This window comes from Geotrypetes seraphini, chromosome 8 (assembly GCF_902459505.1).
Source record: "Geotrypetes seraphini chromosome 8, aGeoSer1.1, whole genome shotgun sequence".
Taxonomy (NCBI): Eukaryota; Metazoa; Chordata; class Amphibia; order Gymnophiona; family Dermophiidae; genus Geotrypetes; species Geotrypetes seraphini.
Genome location: NC_047091.1, coordinates 179648175 through 179672279, shown reverse-complemented (window position 1 = coordinate 179672279; position 24105 = coordinate 179648175). Strand labels below are relative to the sequence as shown.

The following is a 24105-nucleotide window of genomic DNA, read 5'->3' as shown; positions in this document are numbered from 1 at the left end:
TACAGCCATTCCTGACAACACCCCCATCTCCCTCCCTCCAGCCCCCGAAGCAGTAGAGCTAGTCTTGACAATCCTTCTTCCTCCAGGTCTGAGGCAGCGGCAACCAATTCTGACAATCCCTCCCACAGCCTCAAAGCAGTGCCAGGTGATCCTGACAAGCCCCCTCCCTCTGCCCCGAAGCAGCAGCAGACAACCCTACCTCCCTTAGCAAAGCAATAGCGGCATCCGGCAAACAGAAGAAGCACCATATACAGGCTGCTTCTAGTCAGCTCTGGCAGGGCCTTTCTTCTGCTGCAACAGAAGTGATATGGCAGAGAAAGCCCTGCTGGGGCTGACTGGAAACAGACTCTTTATGGCGCTGCTTCGGTAAAGGAGAGAGGGGGGTTGTTGGGAACAGCTGCCGCTGCTGCTTCAGGACCAAGGGATGGGGGGGTTGTCAAGACTGGCTGCCGCTGCTGCCTCAGGCACTGGGGGGATTATTTGGAGGGTTACAGCTGCTGTTTCGAGGGCTGGAGGGAGATTTGTGGCTGCCTACCTCTTAGGGAGCTGGAGGGAGGGAGGAGGGTTAGTTTAGAAGTTGTTTGAGGAGCGCAGGAGACACTACTTTTTTTTGGGGGGATGTCAATTTTTTTTGCTGGTTAATTGAATGCTGATTAGCCAAGATTCTACTCTATATTTATATTCTGCTTTGATATTCTTCTATGGAAAGAAAAGCAAACTATCAAATTGTAATTGATTCCATTAAATAAAAGAATGGTTTGCTTAGAATACGAAAGACTAGAGCAGGGGTTCTTAACCTGGGGTCCATGGATGCATTTCAGGGGGTCCATGAGGGTCAGAAAAAAATTAACATTTGTCTTCATTATATAGCCTGGTACTGTTGATTTTTCTCACAGGTAAAGAGAGAGTAGTAGTAATAAAGGTAGAAAACATAGATCTGTTTTAATTTGCACAAGAGGATTGTATTTCATAATTATAATGAGTAGCCATTACTTTTTGCATAAAAAAGAGTGGGTTTTTTTAAGATTGTTTACTTTAAAGTTTAATAACACTTTGTGTATGTCATATATGTATGAGACAATCAAATCTCGATTAATAAAGTACATTTCCTTAGCAAACAGCAGCAGATGAATCCAGAGACCAATGGGATAGCACACATCTACCAGCAGGTGGAGATAGAGAAACTGATTAACAGGTGGTCCTATTGACTGGCACACCTCCTGCATCTTCAGTATTCTCTATCTCCCAGCAGGTGATGGTCGCTATTCAACTAGCTCCTGGATTCTGGCTGTGACTGGAAAATTATTTTCTCCTGTTGAGGTTTCTCTTCAGTGAGACAAGGGTGTCCGGCTGAACGGTGCTGGCTTTAGGGGTTACACCTGGGCCCCCCCAGGTCCCTGCCTCACCCTCCCTCCAATGATAGAGGGTCTGACTGGGTCTCGATTTTTCTTCTTTCCCTTCACTGTAAACAATTCTGCCCTCATAGTGCTGAGCAACTGGCATCTCCCGGCACTATCAACAAAGTTGTGAGTATATGTTTTATTTGCACTTCCTTTCTGGTTTCTGGTTGTGGTGGAACTGCGGGATTCGGTGTGAGTCTACAGAAGGAATTTGTTTTTTATCAAAACACTATTTTGTAGAGTTGTGGAAATGGTTTAGTGACTGACAAGTAAATTTACATTTGTATGAAGTTTATTCAGTAAAGAACTTCGGGTGTTTGGATAGAGCTGAGTTGACAGAACTAGTGCCTTTCCACTTGTTGTAGGCGCGCGCTTGTTTTCATACTCTGGCAGCAGCGGTAGTGGGATTTCTCCCCGAGGAGGACTCTGCTTGGCAGTTCCCGCAGCCAGGTGGAGGTAAATATTTGGACGGCTATGGGTGTATTCTTCACATAGCCAGTTCCTGACTGAGCACAAGAGGTGTGCGCTTCTTTCCCTAAGTTCAGAACGAAGCAGCATTCATTTATTTCTCTCCAATGTTCATTTTAAGTGTTACTGATACTCGGGGCAGTAGTTTTAGTTCTTCCAGAACTAAGGGAAGTTATTCCATTTATTTCATAGTGCTTAAGATGGGGGAATTGGTCAGACAGGGGCTGGATCTCATTCTGGAAAATTAGTTTCTTAGTTAGACACTTCCGGAGAAAACTTGTGAGAATATTTACAATTTCCCTATGGGACACCAAATTTGCACTATCTTTTCTTAGTTCTCATCGAGCAGCGCTATCAGTTTTGGCAGATGCCATTTGGCCTAGCCATGGCTCCATGAACATTTTTGAAAATGAGGGCAGTAGTGGCGTTTTGGCGCAAATAGGAGAGTCAGGTACTTTCTTTCTTAGACGACTGCTTGATTCGGATGTCTTGATTCGGATGTCAGGTCAATTTGTCAGACACAAATGGGAGATTTCTTGTATTTGAACTTCTTTTCTTCAATTCTTTGGATGCGAATCTTCAAATTTCCAAAGAGCTCTTTTCTCCTGTACTAATTATTGGAATATCAGGGAATGTTGTTCACATAGGAGAGGAATGTGTTTCTTCCCAAAGACTGGGGTGACAGGTTACAGTCTCAAGTTTGCCGCCTTCAGTAACCAAGAACAAGAGTATGGGATTCTGTACAGGTTCTAGGATCTATGGTGGTGACTCCATTGGGAACTTCGGCTTGCTTTCACATGCGAATGCTACAGCAGTTGCTTTTGTTCCAGTGGTTCCCGGTATCTCAATTGTAGTGTCTAGTATCTAGTAGGCTCCTCAAGCATTGCTCAATATAATTTGGTGGCTCAGCGAGATTAATCTTTTCAAAGGCATGCCTCGGTCTTTGGACTGGCTCAAAGTCATCCCAGGCTGTCGGGTTGGGGGGCTCAGTGCCTACAATCCTCAACACAAGGAGTCTGGTATTAAGAGGAGACTCAATACTTTGTTCATTCTTCTGGACTGAAGCATGGTCAGGCTACTTTTTCAGGTGTTTCATACCATTCTTCCGGAATGACGATAAAGGTCTTTTAGGACAGTGTTGTTAGGACAATGTTGTTATGACACTGGTATTTCTCTACAGCCAGGAAAGTACGTGATGTACTCAGTTGGTGAGTAAAGTAATGGTTCTACTTCAGTGGGTGGAATCTCATCTTCCTCTTCTGTCAGCGCATCATTTTGAAGGACAGGAAAAGGGTTAGATAGACTTTCTCACCACAAAATCTGAGCATGAACCATCTATTGCATGTTAAAAATGTACAGCGCTGGGGGATCCAAGATGGCAGCGGTTTACTGACCAACCGCCCATAAAAGATTTTCCTTAAAATCTTTATTTTGACATTGTTTCGTCAACTACATATCTCAGTATGCTGAAGAGGAGAGGAAAGTGCGCCGCTGGAACCTCGCGACGCTCCAGAGCAGCTGCCCTCGGCAATATTGAAGATTTACTGAGGCGGATGCAAGGCCCGAGATGCTTCCAGGGAATGGAGTGGAGGCGTCTTTGTGGGCTTTTGAGACCACTCTTAGTCCTGACGTTCAAGCACCTCCCCCTAATCCTCGGGCCACCAGCTCCCCGGGGGTTGAGAGGCAGCCGGAAGTCGACTTGCGGTCTCCCCCGGAGGTTGCCGGGGGTGGTGTGGAAGATACCGATTCAGGCTCCCAGGGTTTTCACCAGAGCCTGAATATGGATGAGGATGGAGCAATATCGGGAACAGTTCTGACCCAGGAGAGAGGAAGAGAAGGGGAACCTTTGGCTGGTGAGTAGAACTTTACAGCATTAGACTCGCAATCTTTTAACATAGTAAAGCCCCAAGAAGTAACTCTGGACGCCTTGTGGGATCTGGTTGCTAATTTAACTAGAACAGTGAATATTAATTATCTTCAAATTGAAGGAAAGATAAAAATGCATGATATTGCAAGAGTAAAATGGGGCAAATTATCTGAGCTTTACTATCCTTATGTGCTGCCTCTTCTGCTTCCATCTGTGTGCTTATGTAGATTCTGAGCAGATGTAATTTCTTTAAAAACTATAGACCAGAGTGGTGGAGAGGGGAATAGAAACTCACAAAACCTCTTTGCCGTGTGGTGCAAGGGTAGTGGCGTTCCTCTCCGGCCCTCTTCCCCTCCCACCGCACCTTTTCAACTTCAGCGTGCTCTCTGGCGTCACTTCATAGGTGCGGGTCCCGGAAATGACATCACAGAGAGCGCAGCAAGTTCACGCCAAAGTTAAAAAGGTATGGGGGGAAGAGAAGGCATGCGTGTGGCAGGGGGAGGAGTGGGAAGGGGTGGGCAGAGAGGAGGAGGAGTGCCAGCAGACCCCCCCCCCCCCGACATCCTCCTTACTGTGTCACTGGGCGGGTGGTAACATTCACCCCCTCTTTTACTAAGCTGCGCTAGCATTTTTAGCACACGCTGCCCCCCTGCGCTATGCGCCAAGAACTAACACCAGCTCAATGGTGGCGTTAGCATCTAGCACGAGCTAAAACCGCTAGCGCAGCTTAGTAAAAGAAGCCCTAAGTGTTTTGTCTGTATGTCATGTGTACTTGTAACAACACTGTATTGGTGTGTCTCTGAATGATGACACATGGATGAGGAACTTACATGACTGGAAAGGGGAAAGATGAGGTGATGAAGGCCTAGGGGAAGAGTTTATACCCCCAGAAATAAGTTACAGTAGCAGTACTCATGTCACATCCTGGTATTTGAGCTGTGTCCACATGTTTGCTAATTGGCTTGAAGGAAGTGTGTATATGCGTTAGTGTAATGCCATCTATGTTTTGTTGCCAGGTGAAACTGGTGCAGCACACTTACTCCTGCCTCTTTGGAACATTCCTGTGTAACAATGCAAAGGAGCGAGGTGAAAAGCACACTCAGGAACGCACTTGCTCTGTCTGGTCCCTTTTGCGAGCAGCAAACAAAGCTTTTAAAAATCTACTGTATTCGACACAGTCTGAAACTGTACGTACTGTTGCACTGCTTCCTGGTAAAAATATTGAAACATATAGCTGTGCTTTTTATTCTGCTTCTGGACCAAAACTTGGCTCTCGATGAAATTGCTTCTTGGCCTTTTTCTCTGTAGGTACTGTATCCAGTGTGTCATGTGCGGAACCTGATGCTTTGGAGTGCTGTCTACTTACCTAGCTCGTCTCCTACACCTGCTGACGAATCCTGTGCACCTTACCTAGTCCCAGCCTCCAACCCTGAAGAGCAACCCCTGGGCAGGTGAGCCTCAGGCCTCGAAATCCAGTTCTTTGAAGTAAGATCAATGCAGAGTATGATGCTATCAGGGGGAGGGAGCTGTACCGCTTACACTCTGGGTAGGATTATTACAGTGTCAATAATGTTCTGTTTTGATGCTTGAATGCTGGGAATCTAGCATTGCAAATGTTTATATTTCAGTTATGTTTTAGTATGGCAAAATTGTTGCATGTTCTGGAATTAGTCGGGCTTGCTTTGTTAGCACTGTTCTGTAGTCTGCCTACTGCTCCTTTAAAAATAGAAGAAAAGTGTTATTAAAGGGAACCTATAATTGTTTTTGTTTTATAAGTTTTAATATGATTCAGTTTTGAAACGGTCGGTATCTGTATGAAGTTGATACTTTGATTTGTTGTCCATTTTCATATTCCCTTAAAGTAGTAGAGAATCCAGAAGTAGATCTTTCAGCAATCAAAGTGAGAACATAAGAACATAAGAACATAAGCAGTGCCTCCGCCGGGTCAGACCATAGGTCCATCATGCCCAGCAGTCCGCTCCCGCGGCGGCCCAAACAGGTCACCTGTCTGAATCACCAGAAGGGGCCCCCTTGCCACCCTGGTTTCCCATTGAAGTCCTATCTTCCCATCGAAGTCCTAACCCTCCGGTTTTGCACATGCACGATCTGGTCGGGATTCTATACTTATTTCCTGGATACTTCTCTCAGTATCCCACGATCCCTTTATCCCTCAGGAATCCGTCCAATCCCTGTTTGAATCCCTGTACTGTACTCTGCCCGACCACTTCCTCCGGCAGCGCATTCCAAGTGTCCACGACCCTCTGGGTGAAAAAAAACTTCCTTGCATTTGTTTTGAACCTATCTCCCTTCAGTTTCTCCGAGTGCCCCCTCATACCTGTTGTCCCCTTCAGTCTGAAGAATCTGTCCCTATCCACCCTCTCTATGCCCCTCATGATCTTGAAGGTCTCTATCATATCTCCCCTGAGCAAACTGGGGTTTATAGCAAGGTTATAGTGTAATTAACAATATACTTCAGTTGTTGATAGTGTTGTGGCTACCAGGCAGGCCTCAGTGATGCAGGAGAGTAGAAACAGACTTGAGCTGGTTGTTTCTGCACATTCAGGGCTGAGACCATAGTTTGGGATAATCTGGCAGGCACAGTGCGGTATTTTTTTCTTCCTGCATATTACGAGTTCAAGGGGGGGATGTAAGAGTATTTTGGACTTAGCTCATGTCTCTTTGGTTGCAGCTCAAGGTTTATGTTTAGGTACAGTAGGTTTTGATTTGTAAGTTTTCACCTGGGTTTAATGGAAGGTTAAGTGATCTCAAGGAATATCAGTGGGATTTGAATCCTGGTTGCTTCTGTTCTTTTAGCCCATCACTGAGTACATCACTAGTCATCTGTGAACCATTTGGAAATAAAGGTTTTGCTCCAGATTTTTGCAATTAAAATAGATTTTTAAAAATATAAAAAATGTTTTGCAGTAATCAAACAGGCTTATAAATACAAAAAGCAAAACAGTAAGAAAAAAAAGTTGTTTTGGGTTGTGTTTTTTTGTTTGTTTGATTTTACTGAGTATTCTTTTTACCACCTTTTACAGGTTGCCAAAAACCAGATCGTTTGACAATCTGACGGCCTGCGACAGTAGCTTGACAAATGCCAACCGGCGCAGCAGTGATCCCAGTCTGAATGAGAAATGGCAGGAGCACCGCAGATCCCTAGAACTGAGCAGTTTGGGAAATCCAGAAGAAGGCCAATTTGATAGGGATAGCCTGGAGCTGGGAAAACCAAATAAAGCTCCCTTGGGAGCAGAGCTGTCTGTGGCCGCTGGTGTGGCAGAGGGCCAGATGGAGAATATTTTGCAGGAAGCTACCAAGGAGGACAGCAACCTTGAGGAACTGCTGAGGGCCTCGGTACCTGAGACTGTGTTGGGAAATGATGTAGAGGAAGGAGACGACGAGGACATTTTAAATAAGGAGAGTGTCTGTATGGAGGTGGAGGCAATTACAGAGACTTTAATGAAGAATCCTGTTTCTAAACCCCCTGTGATTCCACAAGGTATTGCTGGCCAAAGATTGAAAGGGCAGGAGTTAGAGGAAGGGCAGCAGGTCTGTAAAGCTCCTCAAGAATTCCTCGAAGACAAAGGAATGGTTGCAATCTCTTTGGAGACACTTTTACAGACTGACACTATATTGACTACTAAGGAATGTTTAGATCTGGGAAGTCGCTATAGCACCCCACAACCCAGCCCTCCTCCTGCTCTGCCCACTGCCTTTAAACAGGAAAGAACATCCAACCTGGAAAGTTCAACTGAAACTTTGACTGAGGAGGGCACGAAGCAGGAATTGTTTCCAAAAGGTCTGTGTTTCAGACCTGGTAGGTTGGACAGTAATGCTGCTGAATTTTCTCAAATGCTTGACACTAGACCTGACACAGGGGAGAATATGGTAGATATACTCAGATTAGGAACAGACATTAATAGGACTTCACAAAGCAATAGCAACATTAATTTGCCCAGCCATTTACCCGCTCTCTGTGCCTTGCCTATAGCTAAATGTAAAGAAGAGACTGTATGTAATGGTGAATTAGGGACTGAGAAGTCTGCAGAGCTTCTTGGTCCTCAGAGGTCACCTACATCCAATGGACATTATATGAATGGAGAAGAAAGCAGGAGCAAAGTCTCTCTCACAAGACAGCTTTCTGCAGCCAGTTGTGGTTCTTCTCAGTTTCACCTGAACTTGAAGCACACGTGGATGCAGCAAGGCCATGCTGGAAGACAACAGGTAGGCACTAGCCCAGATCAGCCCACCAAAAGTCATCTGGATGATGATGGCATGCCAGTGTACATAGACATTATCCAGCAACGCCTACGCCAGATTGAAACAGGGCACCAGCAGGAAGTAGAGACCCTAAAGAAGCAGGTACAGGAGCTCAAGAGTCGTTTAGAGAGCCAGAACCTTAACAGCTCCCTACGCTTCAATGGGAACTTTGCTGATGAAGTGGTAAGTAGACACTGGATACTATTAGCCAGTTTGTGACTGTTATCTGGAGCCTGGCATGTTGCAAAAGTCTATGAAGGGTGATGTATGATGGCACATACTCGGTTTGAGTAAAACTGGGAAATTATAGTACTTTTTGTTTATGCAGTCTGGAACATTTATACATTGAGAGGTTCAGTGCAGCATGTGTGAGTCACCATACCTATGTGCACATTCCTGGGAAGGTTGGTGAGGCATCCATAAGGGATTGTGTTATCTGGGTGCATGCTTTTGACATGTACTGAGTTGTGTAAGCATACATGGGGGCATCTGCTTTTTGGGGATGAACTGCTTGCCTTTTGGGAGAGGTCATCGGACTGTGTAGGGATTTACATTCTTCAGGCCTAGTTGGGGAAAATCATGAGCCATAGATGGGTTTGTGAGAAATGGAGCTTTCTATAGATTGTCAAGCATCATAAAGGACTGATAGTCTTAGTGTCCTGTAGATCATGGATATGTAGGTGAAAGTTTATACATGCTAGTCTTTAGATAAGTTACTGTCTTTAATTGCTTGCTCATTGATGGGGCAGAATTCTAAGAGAGAGTTTGCAATATTTATCTAGAGATTTTTATTTTTCAAACGGTATCACTGAAGATTCTCCTTGCAAAGTAAAAACTTGAGTCTCACATTTCTGCACTGGTTTTGAACAGTCTCCCTTTAGCATAGGAAGGATACATCATACTGGATAGGGAAGAGTGGAAATCTCAGTATACAGTACAGTAGTACCTCGGATTACGAGTATAATCCGTTCCAGGAGCATGCTCGTAATCCAAAATGCTCGTTTATCAAAGCGAGTTTCCCCATAGGAAATAATGGAAACTTGCTTTGATGCGTTCCCCCCCCCCAAGAACCGGCATTGCTCCCCTCGAAAGCCCCCCCCCCCCAGCGAACAGGCCCCCCCCCCTGCGATCCGTCCCCCCCCCTGCCTTGAACCGGCACCCCCCCGCCACGATCCGACCCCCCCCCCCCCGACACGATCCGACATCCCCCCCGCCACAATTGGGCACCCCCCCGCCGCTTCTTACCCTCATCTGGGCACTCTAGAAGATCGGACTCCTCGTCTGCTGGGCCTTGAGCATCTGAGCATGCTCAAGGCCTGCGAATTCACGTTCACGTTCAGAACGTGAACTCGCAGGCCTTGAGCATGCTCAGATGCTCAAGGTCCAGCAGACGAGGGCCGATCTTCAAGAGTGCCCAGATGAGGGTAAGAAGCGGCGGGGGGGTGCCCAATCGTGGCGGGGGGGGGGGGTGCTCGTAAATCGAGCCATGCTCGGTTTCCGAGGCACCGATTTTGCAAATGTTTTGCTCGTCTTGCAAAACACTCACAAACCAGTGCACTCGTAAACCGAGGTACCACTGTATTTTGTTTTCAAAACTGCTTGTTTTTGCTTTGGTTTTTTTAAAGTGTGTGTGAGGATTGGCCTTCAGGGTTGGACTTGACTGAGTGGATTGTAGTAGAAGTAGTTGTAGAGTGTACCAGTACCGTATATCATCAATTTGGTAAAGAAACGTTTGTAAAAGTTCTTTCCTTCATATGCGATTTAATTGCAGATAGTGTTTGATTAGCAGGGCAGTGTAGGTCTGGGCCCTCTATAATTAGCATTTTGTTCTGGATCAGGGTTACTCAGTTCCGGTCCTCAAGGTCCACAGTCAGACTAGGTTTTCAGTATATCCACAGTGAACATGCATAATAGAGTTGCATGCACTGCCTCCTTGGTATGGAAATCTCTCTCATGTATATTTTTTGTGGGTATTCTGAAAATCTGGCCTGCCTGTGGACCTCAAGGACTAGAATTAAGTAGCCCTGTTCTAGACTGGATTCCACTCCATCCTTTTGTGACAGAGAAGATACAACTGAATGTTCCACTGCAGTTCCTCTGCAATGTCAAAATGAATAGTTCTTGGCGATTTGAGTCCTGCTATAGTCTGTTCCTTTTTCCAGCTAGGATCTGTGCACCCACACAGATCGTGATGTCTTTGCATGGTGATGCCAGTCAGTCAGGATGATTACCAGAGTTCTGTAAAGTTAAGAATACCTTTCCTTTTTCAAGAGGTCTTGCACTACTGATTGTCAATGGCAGTCATTTATTATATGTTTTCTTTGTCATAACTAATTTGTGTGAACTAATTAATTACCTTTGCAGTGCCACAGCTGAAATCTAAATTTAAACATTGCCCCTCCTGTGAGCACAAAGGAGACAATACTATAAATTAGTGCCTATAGTTATCCCAGGACAAGCAGGCAGCTATTCTAACATAGGGGTGATGTCACCGACAGAGCCCGGATGCAGAAGTCTCACAAGCAGACTTGCTTGAAGAAACTAGAAGTTTCGAGTCAGCCGCACCGCACATGCATGAGTGCCTTCCTGCCCAGCACAGGGCGCGTCTCCTTAGTTCTCAGTTTTCCGCGTAGCCAAGAAGTCCGTTTTTGACTCTCTGCGTTTAACTTTACTTCGTGCCTTCTCTTTCCACAGTTTGTGTTTCTTTTCTTCACGAATCGCTGTTTTTTTAATTTCTTTTATTTCTAGTTAAAAAAAAAAAAAATTTCTTCCGTCCAACTGCCAGGGCAGGATGCTCGGCTTCAGCCCGTGGGCTTTGACTTTGTGGCGGCTATTTTTCCTCCTATGTCCCGGCCAGCAATGGGCTTCAAGAAGTGTAGCCAGTGCCAGCATGTGATATCCCTCACGGACCCACACCGTTGGTGCCTCAAGTGCCTTGAGCTGGACCATCAACCGAAGTCATGCGAGCGCTGTGCTACTCTTCAACCTCGAGCCCTTAAGTGTCATCGAATTTTAGTAGAGAAGCTTTTCGGGATGGATTCTTCGACCACTCCCTTGACTTCGAAAGTGACCTCTGTCCCACCTTCGACCGAGGGCCCTCCTGCCTCCACTACTCCGACCTCAAGCCTCATCAGACCTTCTTCGTTTGCAGCGGCTCTTTCCTCGACAACACCTGCTGTATCTTCCCCTGCATCCTCAGGTCAGATATCTCAGCAGAAAGTTCCAACGGTGGTAATCAAGGTGGCTAAGACTTCCGTGTCAAAGCACATTTCCACTGCCTCTGTGGAACCTCCAACCAAAGCAGGTGGTCCGGTTTCAGACGCAGATCCATCCTTGCCAGCTTCTTTCCAAACCATGTTAGAGAAGCAATTCATTCAGTTCCTCAGTAATATGGGACTGAAGCTTGCTACTCTAATCCAGCCTGAGCATTCTGCAGACTCCCGCGAGGTTGAGCCTCTTCCTATTCGTCAGACTGAGACTACACACACTATGCAGGGAGCAGAGTCTCTGTGAGTATCTGGTCTGGCATCCTATGCACGTGAAGCAAGGAGCAGATTCTTTGCAAGTGCCTTGACAGGAATCCTCACACTCCATACAAGAATCCTCACACTCCATACAAGGAGCAGAGTCTTTGGGAGTGCCTCAAGGTTCCTCCATCAAGCCTCCTGAGCTTCGATCCACAGCTTCTAGCCCTATCCATTCCTTGGGACGAAGTCTCCTCGATCTTCGAAATCTGCTTCCAAGCACCACTCTCACCGACGATCGAAGCCTTCTTTGAGGCATACTTCCAGGCATAGCTCTTCTTCCAAAGAGCGTCCTTCTTCAACTAAGCCTCGATCTAAGCATTCCAGCTCTACTAGACCACCGACTCATCGATTGAGGTCCCCACTTCCAAAGCTTGAGGACTCAGCGGTTTCTATTGCTTTGTCCAAGTCTCCTTTTTCTTCTGATGCCTGTTTTCCTGCCGAAGCTTCTACTTCGACGTCCTCAAGTCCTTCTTTGGGCAAGGCATTAGCGGATCAGCTATCTTTCTTTTCTTTTCGTCAGATAGCTATTGACCTGGACCTTCAATTGGATGCTGGTTCTAAATACTCTAAGGAGTATCTCCAAGTCATACATCTTCCTCAATCTCTGCAGAGTCACTTAAGCTTCCTCTTCACAAGCTTTTGTCGCAGACTTTTACACGATGCCTGGAGACTCCTTATGCAATTCCTGCTGTTCCAGGCAAGTTGGACTCCAGTTATAAAACTCTACATTGCAAAGGATTTGAGAATTTGCAGTTGTCTCACCAATCCATACTTGTGTAATCCTCCTTGAAAAGGTCCCATACTTCCAAAGTTTATGCTTCCGTTTCTCCTGGAAGGGAAGGGAAAACTATGGACAGATTTGGACGTCGCCTTTACCAAAATGCCATGATGTCCTATAAAGTCCTCAATTACAATTTCCATTTTGTAACTTATTTCAAGTTCCTCATTGATCTCCTTCCTAAATTTCTCAGTTATTTGAATACTCAAAAGCACTTTGAATAGCTACTCTGTCACAACTCAGATTACATCTACTTCAGTCTTCTTATGATGCCTTTGAGTTGCCCGCCAAGGCGACTGCTTGTTCTGTAGCAGTGCACCGTCTAGCCTGGCTTCGCACCATTGACATGGATCCTAATCTTCAGGACCGCTTGACTAATATTCCTTCTGCAGGCAATGACCTCTTTGATGAATCTATCGAGGCAGCCACCAAAAAATTGTCTGAACATGAAAAATCCTTTGCTTCTATTGTCAGGCCAAAGCCCAAGCCAGCTCCTGCCAAGCCTGCACGTCCTCCTCCAATTTTCCAGAGGCGTTTGCTCCGAGACCGGCTCCTTACACTCACCCTCCTCTCAAAAAACAGCAGAATCGGAAGCAACAGAAATCTCAATCTTCTGCTGCACCTAAGGCTGCGCAGCCTTTTTGACTGTTTAAAACAGAGCATAACCTCCACCGTTCTGTCTCTGACCTTTCTTACCCCTATTGGAGGTTGTCTCCATCATTTTTACTATCGATGGGAGACAATCGATGGGTGCTGTCAATCATCAGGGAAGGATACTCTCTTCATTTCACTCAGGTTCCACCAGAGTTTCCTCCAAAAGAGTATCCTTCCAGTCCATCCCAGACCACCCTTCTTCTTCAGGAAGCTCAAGCTCTGCTTTGTCTCCATGCCATCGAACCAGTTCCTTTGGAACAGCAGAACAGGGGGTTTTACTCCCTTTACTTCCTTGTTTCGAAGAAGACGGGCGATCTGCGACCCATTCTGGACCTCAGGGCTCTCAACAAATTTTTAGTCAAAGAAAAATTTCACATGTTGTTCCTGATGTCCCTTTATACCCTTCTTGATCAGAACAACTAGTTATGCTCTCTGGATCTCAAGGAGGCCTATACTCGTATTTCCATTCATCTGGCCTCCCGTCAATATCTCAAATTTCGGGTGGGGAATCTGCATTATCAATACAGAGTGCTGCCCTTTGGCCTGACTTCATCTTCCAGAGTATTCACCAAGTACCTGGTAGTGGTAGCAGCAGCTCTAAGGAACCATGGTCTTCAGGTATTTTCATACCTAGACGACTGGCTCATCAAAGATTCAACATCTCAGGAGGGTTATTGTAGCGACCCAACGGACTACGTGGTTCCTACAAAGTTTGGGATTCAAAATCAACTTTCCCAAATCACAACTTCAACCCTCTCAGAATCTACAGTTCATAGGAGCTGTTCTGGACACTATCCAACTCAGAGCATTCCTTCCACAACAACATCTGGAAGCTCTCCTTCAACTCTGTCATACAGTGTCTTCCTGCTCTTCCATCTCAGCGAGACACATGATGGTACTACTGGATCACAGTACACGTGACTCCTTTTGCAAACTTCAGCTCAGAATCCTCAGTGGACGCAGGTTTGCGACCCACTTTCTCAACACATTGCAGTCACTCCTCCATTGAGACAGTCTCTCCGCTGGTGGATGCTCTCTTCCAATCTCTCCAGAGGCTTGCTGTTTCAAACAACCCCCATCAGAAGGTCCTCACAACAGATTCCTCGACCTACTCTTGGGGCACTCATCTCGATGGACTCCGTACTCAAGGCCACTGGACCAGCACAGATCGTCAGTGTCACATCAATCTGTTGGAACTCAGAGTGATCTTCAAGACTCTCACAGCTTTTCAACATCTTCTTCATGACCAGGTAGTTCTCATTCGGATGGACAACCAAGTCGCCAGGGAGGGATGGGATCTTCCTCCCTTTGTCAAGAAGCTCTGAAGGTTTGGGACTGGGCAATCTGCCACAACACCTTCCTTAAAGCTGTCTACATCCAAGAGGTGAAAAATTGCTTGGCGGACAACTTGATTCGTCTTCTGCAACCTCACGAATGGACACTCCATTCCTCGCCTCTTCATTGCATTTTTTCACAGTGGGGAACACCTCAGATAGATCTCTTTGCAGCTCCCCACAACCACAAACTGCCTCAATTCTGCTCCAGGATATATTCTCCTCATCGCCTCGAGGCAGATGCTTTTCTTCTGGAATGGACAAATCTCTTCCTGTATGTATTCCCTCCATTCCCTCTCATTCTCAAGACTCTTATCAAGTTAAAGAACGACCATGCCACCATGATTCTGATTGCTCCTCGGTGGCTGAGACAACCTTGGTACTCCCTTCTACTTCAACTCAGCAGCAGGGAGCCATATCTTCTACCAGTTTTTCCATCTCTGCTTACACAGAGTCAGGGATCTCTGCTTCATTCCAACCTACAGTCTCTACACCTGACAGCTTGGTACCTCTCAACATAACTCCTCTTCAGTTTTCTCAACCTGTCAGAGACATTTTAGAGGCTTCTAGGAAGCTTACCACTAGACAATGCTATCATCAAAAATGGACTAGATTTTCTACGTGGTGGTTTTCTCACAATATGGAGCCTCAACATTCCTCTTTATCTTTTGTTTTAGATTATCTTTTGCACTTATCCACCTCTGGTCTCAATCTACATTGATCCGAGTCCATCTCAGTGCAATTGCTGCTTTCCATCAGCCTATTGAAGGGAAACCCCTCTCTGCTCATCCGGTGGTTTCCAGATTCATGAAAAGACTTTTCAATGTCAAACCTTCTCTCAAATACCCTTCAGTGATTTGGGACCTCAATATTGTTCTTGCTCAATTGATGAAGCCTCCATTTGAACCAATGTCTACGGCTCATCTGAAGTATCTCACTTGGAAAGTGGTGTTTCTCATTGCCCTCACTTCTGCTAGAAGAGTCAGTGAGCTGCAAGCTTTATTTGCTGATCCACCTTTCACTGTGTTCCATCATGACAAGGTGGTCCTCCGTACTCATCCTAACTTCCTCCCTAAAGTGGTTTCAGAATTTCATCTCAATCAATTCATTGTTCTTCCAGTGTTCTTTCCAAAGCCTTATTCTCATCCTGAAGAATCAGCTCTTCATAATCTGGACTGTAAACGTGCTTTGGCGTTCTATTTGGAACGCACCAAACCCCACAGAACTGCTCCTCAACTTTTTGTCTCCTTCGATCCAAACAAGTTGGGACATCCAATCTCTAAGTGTACCATCACCAACTGGATGGCTGCTTGTTTCTCCTTCTGCTGTGCCCAGGCTGGATTTGCAACTACAGAGTAGAGTCATAGCCCATAAAGTCAGAGCAATGGCAGCTCCAGTAGCTTTCCTCAGATCTACACCTATTGAGGAAATTTGCAAAACTGCTACTTGGTCCTCGGTTCATGTTTTCACTTCTCACTATTGTCTGCAACGCTCCCACCATCCCATTCTGGTTAGCTTGGAGGTCAAACTATTAGAGAGATGTACCCATGAGTTTATAAATAATTTTTAAAAAGTTTTTAAAAAATTATATATATTTATTAAAAAATATCTAAAGTGAACTGAATAAATCCTCAGGTTTTTTGGCCAATGATTGGAGCAAGGAGCAGCTATGCTGAAGTTTCAGTCTGTGATAGGACTGCGCATAGGCTCCTATTCTTAGGCCTTTTCCTGAGTAGCTAGAATTATAAGAGAATATATTTTGGATGTACTCTCTCTGGAAGTGGTATTTGTTATTATTTTTGTATAGTGTGTTTTGAACCACTTCGGGTGAATATATCTTGTAGCTTGGAGGTCACCCATATGTGAGAATAGGCTGCCTGCTTGTCCTGGGATAAAGCACAGTTACTTACCGTAACAGGTGTTATCCAAGGACAGCAGGCAGCTATTCTCACAACCCACCCACCTCCCCTGGTTGGCTTCTCTGCTAGCTATCTGAACTGAGGAGACGCACCCTGTGCTGGGCGGGAAGGCACTCGCACATGCGCGGTGCGGCTGACTCGAAACTTCATTTCTTCAAGCAAGTCTGCTTGCGAGGCTTCTGCATCCGGGCTCTGTCGGTGACGTCGCCCATATGTGAGAATAGCTGCCTGCTGTCCCTGGATAACACCTGTTACGGTAAGTAACTGCTTTAAATGCTACTGCCATGTGCACTAAGCACCATTCTGTGAAGGCACACATCATTGGTATGGCATGTAACTGCTAGGGGATATTCCAGTGGGCAGGGATACCAGTTGGCATACATAGCTTATAGAATCTCGTAAGTTTTTTTATGTGCCTCCTTGCCAAAGTAATGTCAAGTTATATCATACAAAACAGGGAAGCAGATCTCCACAACTTCAGACAGAAAAAGACAAACCAAGGTCCAGGTGTGCAACTTTATTTCAAAACTTTAAGTGCAATGGCTCAAGACCTTCTGGCTCCCACCTCTATCAGAGATTCTCGGAGAGAACGAGAGCCAGAAGGCCTTGAGTATGCACAGATGCTCAAGGCCCAGTCCGGCAAGCAGCACGATCCTCGGGCACCGGCATCTCCTGTGGGTTGGTGCTGCGTGCTGCTGCCAGATGGGGGTAAGACTTCAGTTTGGGCAGGCAGGCATTCTCGAGGGGGGCGATGCCGGTTAGTGGGGGGGGGGGGGGCGATGGCGGTTTGTGGGAGGGGGGACTCGCAAATCGAGTCAATGCTCGGTTTGTGAGTCATGATTTGCGAAAATGTTTTGCTCGTCTTGTAAAACACTCACAAACCGCGTTACTCACAAACCGAGGTTTGACTGTACATCATTTTCCGTATGGACATAGCCTAACATAAGGGAAAATAGTTTTGTAGGTTTGTGCGTCATTGAAGTATGGTGGATTTTTGATCCGATGGACTGTCGTAAGGGTCAGTCAGGGATGCAGATGTATGCTAAGGAGCTGGGTTTGTAAAGAGGAAGGTTTTCAAGGCCTTCCTGAAGTTCCATAGACTGTTAAAAGATCTGACAGATGGGGGATGATGTGCCATAATCTGGGTATGAAATGGGAATAAGAGCATTTCCGGGCTGTTTCAGATGTGAGTGAGTGTCCGGATGGAATGGCTAGCCGTTTTTCTGCTTGGTATCTCAGTGATGTTTGGGGACATAAATTTGTAGTTTTGATGCTATGTAGCTTGGTGTCATTTTGTGGAATGTCTTGAACCAGAGCTTTAAAGGCGCATCATTTTCAGATAGGCAGCCAGTGCATGGATCTTAGTGCAGGGGTGTCGTGGTCACGGAAGCTCAGGTTTTTCAGGAGTCGGTTTGCAACGATTTTCACGCCTTGGAGACGGTTTTTGCGGGTAAGCCTACTAGTAGCGTGTTGCAATAATCTAAGCGGGATAACACAAACGCATATAGCTGGGCAAAATCGTTCTCTGAAAAGTAAGCATGGATGCACTTTAGCTGGCGTAGGTAATAGAAACATGAAGACACTAATTTTGTTACATGATCTGAGAGCGACAGGTTTGAGTCAAGAATCACTCCCAGGCTGCGGATGTTGTCTTTGGCTGTAAGGGTGTCATTTCCCCAGGAGAGGGATGGGCAGGGGTATGTGCAGGAATCCTTGTGTATCCAGAGAAGTTCAGTTTTTGATGCGTTGAGCTGTAGTTTACAGTCATCCAGTTCTTTATTTCAGTTAGGCAGCAATGAAATTTTTTGATTTGTGTGTCTTGATGTTGACCTACGGGGAGGTAGAGCTTTATGTCGTCTGCATAAGAGTTGAATTTGATTTGATATTTTTCTGCAATGTCAAGTACTGGTTTGACGTACAGGTTGAAGAGGAGTGGGGATAGCAATGCACCTTGGGGTACTCCGTAGCAGAGAGGTTTTGGTTATGATAAGGAGGGTCCTAGTAGTACTTTCTGAAATCTTTCTTTTAAGGAGGAGAACCATGCCAGTGCGACATCACGGATTCCAATGGAGTGTAGTCTGAATAGATGAAGTGAGTGATCAATAGTATCGAAGGCGGCACTCAGGTCTAATAGAACCAACAATGCGTCTTTACCCTCGTCAAATATTTTCTAGCTGTCATCTACAATGTATAGAAGCAACGTTTTTGTGCTGTGGTACTTCCTGAATCTGGATTGAAAATTGGAGATGAAGATGTTTGTTTCCATGAAGTCTCGCAGTAGTACGAGTACTATCTTTTCTAGTACTTTTGAGACAAATGGGGATGTTTGAGACTGGTCTATAGCTGCTTGGATTGTCCGGATCCATAGTAAGTTTTTTCAGGAGTGGTCTTACTACAGCTTACCAGCTCTGAGGTATTATGCTTGATTATAGGGGCTCGTTAATTAGAGGTAAAATGGAGTTCAAGAATGAGTCATTGTAGCTAGCAGTGTGGTGGATGGGCACGGGTCCAAGATTGATGTTGTGGGGTGTAGGGAGACTATTGTGCCTTTAAGGTCATCAAGACCTAGAACAATTGCTTTCACCCACTACTTATGAGGAATTTAGGAAACGTCTGAAAACACACCTGTTCCTAAATTATCTAGACAACTGATCCTCTCTTCTCTCTCCCCTCTATAGTGATTAATTTGTTCTATTGATCACTCTCTCCTCAAAAATGGGTTTCCTGTCCTATTAACCCTCTTTCTTCCTCCCCTCTTAAAGTCAATCAATTTGTACCTTTGCTTAATCTTTGTAAACCGCATAGAACTTCACGGTATTGCGGTATATAAGCTGTTATTATTATTATTATTATTATCAATGGATACTGGTTTGAAGCCATTTAGAGTTTGACTTGCATGGGTTGTTGTGTTGCATAGTTTTTGGGATGTTTGGCAGGCTCATCTGGGCTTTGGCTTCTTGGTCTAGGGTTTCTCGTATCTTGGATATCTTGTCGTGGAAGAAGTTTCAGAGGGATTCACTGTCTAAGCTTGTTTTTTGGTTGTGGTGTGATCCTTGGGAGGAAGAAAACAAGTTTTTGGACAGTGAGAAGGTGGCCTTTGATCTGCTTGGGACCATGGATATTAGGTTTGTGAAGTGTGCTTTTTTTGTTTCGAGTGTCACTAGTTTGTATTCTTTCAAGAGGGTTTTCCAGATAGCTTTATTTTCAGCGCTGTGTGTTTTGCACCAGGTTTTTTCAGCTTTTCTGATTCTCCGTTTTCGTGTTCTCAAGTTTTCTGTGAAGCAGGGTGTTGAGAATACACACATTTCCGTATTTGGGATAGGTACACATTGTAGCTCTGGGTCTGGGGAGTCCGGGTCAGGTACAAGATATAGCTCTGGGTCTAGGGAGAATACAAAGTATGCGAATAATGCTAAAAGCATCCGAGTAACTCAAACAGGAATATCCCCACTAAGACATAATAAAAACATAACATGGAAAGCTATGTACGTTAATGCACATTGCTTGGGAAACAAGATACTGGATCTGGAAACAGAAATAAGGAATGCCGACCTGGATGTGGCGGCAATATCTGAGACCTGGCTCACAGACTCCCACGGATGGGACATGGTCATACCAGGTTACAACCTGCTTCGCCGGGACAGGGAAGGCAGATTGGGAGGAGGTGTAGCATTATATACAAAGGATGACATTAATGTCACAAGAATCACAGATGTCCAAAACACTGGGGAATCCCTTTGGGTTAATTTGGCCAGAGGGAAGGACAAATGCCTGTATCTTGGCGTTATTTACAGACCCCCAAGACAACAGGATGACCTGGATATGGAATTGATTGGAGATATAGAGAATATCACCTTGCGTGGGGACACGGTATTGTTAGGTGACTTCAACATGCCTGATGTGGATTGGGTCACACTTACCGCAGCTTCCGGCAGCAGCAGGAGGCTATTAAACTCCTTGAAGGGAGCACATCTCAGGCAACTGGTGTTGGAACCAACAAGGGATCAGACAATACTGGACCTGTTACTTACCAATGGTGAAAGTGTCACAGAAGTCTCGGTGGGAGACACATTGGCCTCCAGCGACCACAACATGATATGGTTCAATCTTGGGAAAGGCTTCACTAAATCTGCAACACTAACCAAGGTCCTCAAATTCAAGGACACAAACTTCCAAGAGATGGGTGACTTTGTTCACCAGATGCTACAAAGCCAAGCAGAAACCGTTAGTGTGGAAGAAATGTGGTCGACTTTGAAAGCCACCATACAGGAAGCGACGAACCGTTATGTTAAGCTGGTAAGTAAACGCCATAGAAACAATAAACCACAGTGGTTCACTGCGGAGATCTCAGACCTCATCAAAGAAAAGAAAAAAGCATTCATCTCTTACAAACAATCAAGGGAACAGGACTCCAGAGCAGAATACCTGACCAAGTCAAAAGCCGTCAAAACAGCAATCAGGGAGGCTAAATTCAACATGGAGGAATCTCTAGCAAAGAACATCAAGAAGGGAGATAAATCATTCTTCAGGTATATCAGTGACAGAAGTAAAAACTCAGGGGGCATAGTACGTCTAAGGAAACCAGACGGAGACTATGTGGAAAAGGACTCAGAAAAAGCTCAACTGTTAAATGAATACTTCTGCTCTGTCTTCATCCGAGAAGCGCCGGGGCATGGACCTCTGCTACAGACAAGGGCTGACTCAGTAGACCCATTTAGCGATTTCAAATTCACACCCAACAGTGTCTACGTGGAGCTGTCAAAGCTCAAGGTTTACAAGGCAATGGGACCGGACAACCTGCACCCCAGGGTGCTCAGGGAGTTAAGTGATGTCTTGGCGGAGCCGCTGTCAGCACTCTTCAACCTCTCCCTTAGTTCAGGTAGCGTCCCTTTGGACTGGAAGAAGGCTAACGTCATTCCACTCCACAAGAAAGGCTCCAAGACAGAAGCGGCAAACTACAGACCAGTGAGTCTCACATCAATAGTGAGCAAACTAATGGAAACTCTTATCAAACACCAATTAGATACGATCCTGAATGAAGAGAACCTACGGGATCCCCGTCAACATGGATTTACTAAGGGGAGATCCTGCCAATCCAACCTGATCAGCTTCTTTGACTGGGTGACGGGGAAGTTAGATGTTGGAGAGTCCCTGGACATCGTATACCTGGACTTTAGCAAGGCATTCGATAGCGTACCTCATCGCAGGTTGCTAAACAAGATGAGTTCCATAGAATTGGGCGACACATTGACGAAGTGGGTTGGGAACTGGCTTGGAGGTAGGGTTCAAAGGGTGATGGTGAACGGCACCCCCTCTGCAATGGCGGAGGTGATCAGCGGGGTGCCCCAGGGCTCTGTCTTAGGCCCGATACTATTCAATATCTTTATAAGGGACTTGGCAGAAGGGCTCCGAGGTAAGATAACATTATTTGCTGATGACGCCAAACTAAGCAATGTAGTGGGCAAAAGTACAATAGAAAAAAATTCAATGCCCGACAATATGATGCAAGATCTACTCTTACTGGAGACCTGGTCTAAGACATGGCAGCTCAGCTTCAATGCCAAAAAATGCAAAGTTATGCACCTGGGTACCCAAAATCCATGCAGGACTTATACCCTTAATGGCGAGATCCCAACAAGAACGATAGCAGAACGGGACTTAGGGGTGATCGTCAGTGAGGACATGAAGGCTGCCAATCAAGTCGAGCAAGCTTCTTCCAAGGCAAGACAAATCATAGGTTGCATACGCAGGGGTTTCGTCAGCCGTAAGCCTGAAGTCATTATGCCTCTGTATAGATCCATGGTGAGACCCCACCTGGAATACTGTGTGCAATTCTGGAGGCCGCATTACCGTAAGGATGTGCTGAGGCTGGAGTCGGTCCAGAGAATGGCCACCCGGATGGTCTCGGGACTGAAGGATCTCCCGTACGAAGAACGGTTAGATAAATTACAGCTATACTCGCTCGAGGAGCACAGAGAGAGGGGAGACATGATCGAGACGTTCAAGTATCTCACGGGCCGCATCGATGCAGAGGAGGATATCTTCTTTTTCAAGGGTCCCACGGCAACAAGAGGACATCCGTGGAAAATCAGAGGCAGGAAACTGCGTGGTGACACCAGGAAATTCTTTTTCACTGAAAGGGTGGTTGATCGCTGGAATAGTCTTCCACTTCAGGTGATTGAGGCCAGCAGCGTGCCTGATTTTAAGGCCAAATGGGATCGACACGTGGGATCTATTCACAAAGTAAAGGCAGGGGAGGGTCATTAGGGTGGGCAGACTGGATGGGCCATGGCCCTTATCTGCCGTCAATTTCTATGTTGTGTTAGTTTTGATTCTTTGGCTTTAGCTAATTTTTCGTAGAGTGACTTTATGCCAGAGTGCCATACCTGTCCCTTTTCCTCTAGCGAATTGGTCGTAGGGCCTGTGTTTAGGTCAGGTGAGGAGATGCCAATGGATAAAGCGTGACGGTTGACCGACTTTGGGTCGAATGTGGTTGTTTTGTGTGATGCAGTGTTTTCTGCAGGCCTTTTGGTTTTAGTGTGTATGTTGAATGAGGTTATGTGGTGATCAGTCTGGGGGACCTGAAAGTTAGTCAGCGGGGTTGGTTTGTTGTTGAGTAGCAGGCCTTTTCAAATGAAGATCAGGTCTAGAGTGTTCCCGGAGGAGTGAGTGGGGGGAGTGGACTTGTTGGATGAAACCGAGGCTAGACAGTGTCTTTGTGAATTTTCTTGGTGCACCGGTGATCTCTGGGTATTCTGCGAAGTTAGTCTCCTAGGATGACAATTTGTTTGTAGTTGACTGAAAGGTTGCTTATCATAGTTAGTTGTTTGAGCACCGACATTGGGGAGGAGGGGGCTCTGTAGATTAATATGAATATGGTTTTACTGTCATGGCCTATTGAGAGAATGAGACCATCCAGGCCTTCTAGTGAAATAAAGTTTATATGTCGTGGGTTCAGCTTGGATTTTGTGATGGCTGCCACCCCATTCCCTTTTTTATTGGGGCGGGAACATGCCAGTGCTTGGTAGCCCTGAGGGCATAGAGCACCTAGGATGGCCCTGTCGTTGTCCTTCAGCCATGTTTCAGTCACTAATAGGAGGTCCCATCTGTTGTCTGTTATAGCATCTAATAGGATGAGGTCTTTCCATTTACAGATTTGGCATTTATTAAGGCTGCTGCGATGGCATTTGCTTTTGGTGGTTCTGTATTTGTCAGAATTTTTATGAGGTTGGGAGTTTTGGTAGGTATTTGTCTCGTGTGATAGTGGTTTGTCAGTTCTCCATAGCGGCCCTGGCCTGTGATAACAGGGATGTGGAAAGCCATTATGGGGAGTATAAGTGTGATAGCAGTGATAGGGCTCGATGTGTTGGTTGGCTGGGTTTTTTTGTGGAGGGGTTCCGGCATGATATCGGTCCCTTTAAAGGGCTGTAGAGAAGCTAGGTTGGCTCTGGGGAAGAAGGGGGCAGGGCTTCCCACTGAAGAAAAGACTTTGAAGAAGATGGAAGTCTCGGTGCAGTGAGGGGGACAGCTGGTCTCCCTTCTCCTCACTGTGCTGACGATTTAAGTTGAAACTCTGGAGCCCAGAGCCCTTTAAAGGGCAGTAGAGAAGCTAGGTTGGCTCTGGCTTCTTTCTCTTTCTCCTCCTTAGTTGATGGGGAATGTTGTTGAGAAAATACTGAATGTGATGCCATTGGAAAAAGACTGATTGAAAAAAATAATGAAACTTACCTATGAAGGATGACACAATTTACACCGTACCTAATGTCTTTTGTTACAATCAAAATACAAAAAATTAATTTAAAAACAAAAATTGAAAGCCAAGGACACTTCAGAAGTCTAAGGGACAACACAGCTTGCATGATGTTTATAGTTCCCTGTTGGCACTTACAAATTTGGTT

General features: G+C 45.6%; 1 protein-coding gene across 18 annotated transcripts in view; it reads left to right on the top strand.

The window, feature by feature from the left end:
* MTMR3 (myotubularin related protein 3) overlaps positions 1-24105 on the top strand; it is a 248542-nt gene that overhangs the window by 207335 nt on the left and 17102 nt on the right. For all 18 annotated transcript variants that reach the window (XM_033956412.1, XM_033956413.1, XM_033956430.1 and 15 more), the window contains 3 exons: positions 4752-4922; positions 5044-5186; positions 6777-8178. In XM_033956412.1, the coding sequence (XP_033812303.1) occupies positions 4752-4922; positions 5044-5186; positions 6777-8178 (1716 nt within the window). The remainder of the gene's footprint in view (positions 1-4751; positions 4923-5043; positions 5187-6776; positions 8179-24105) is intronic.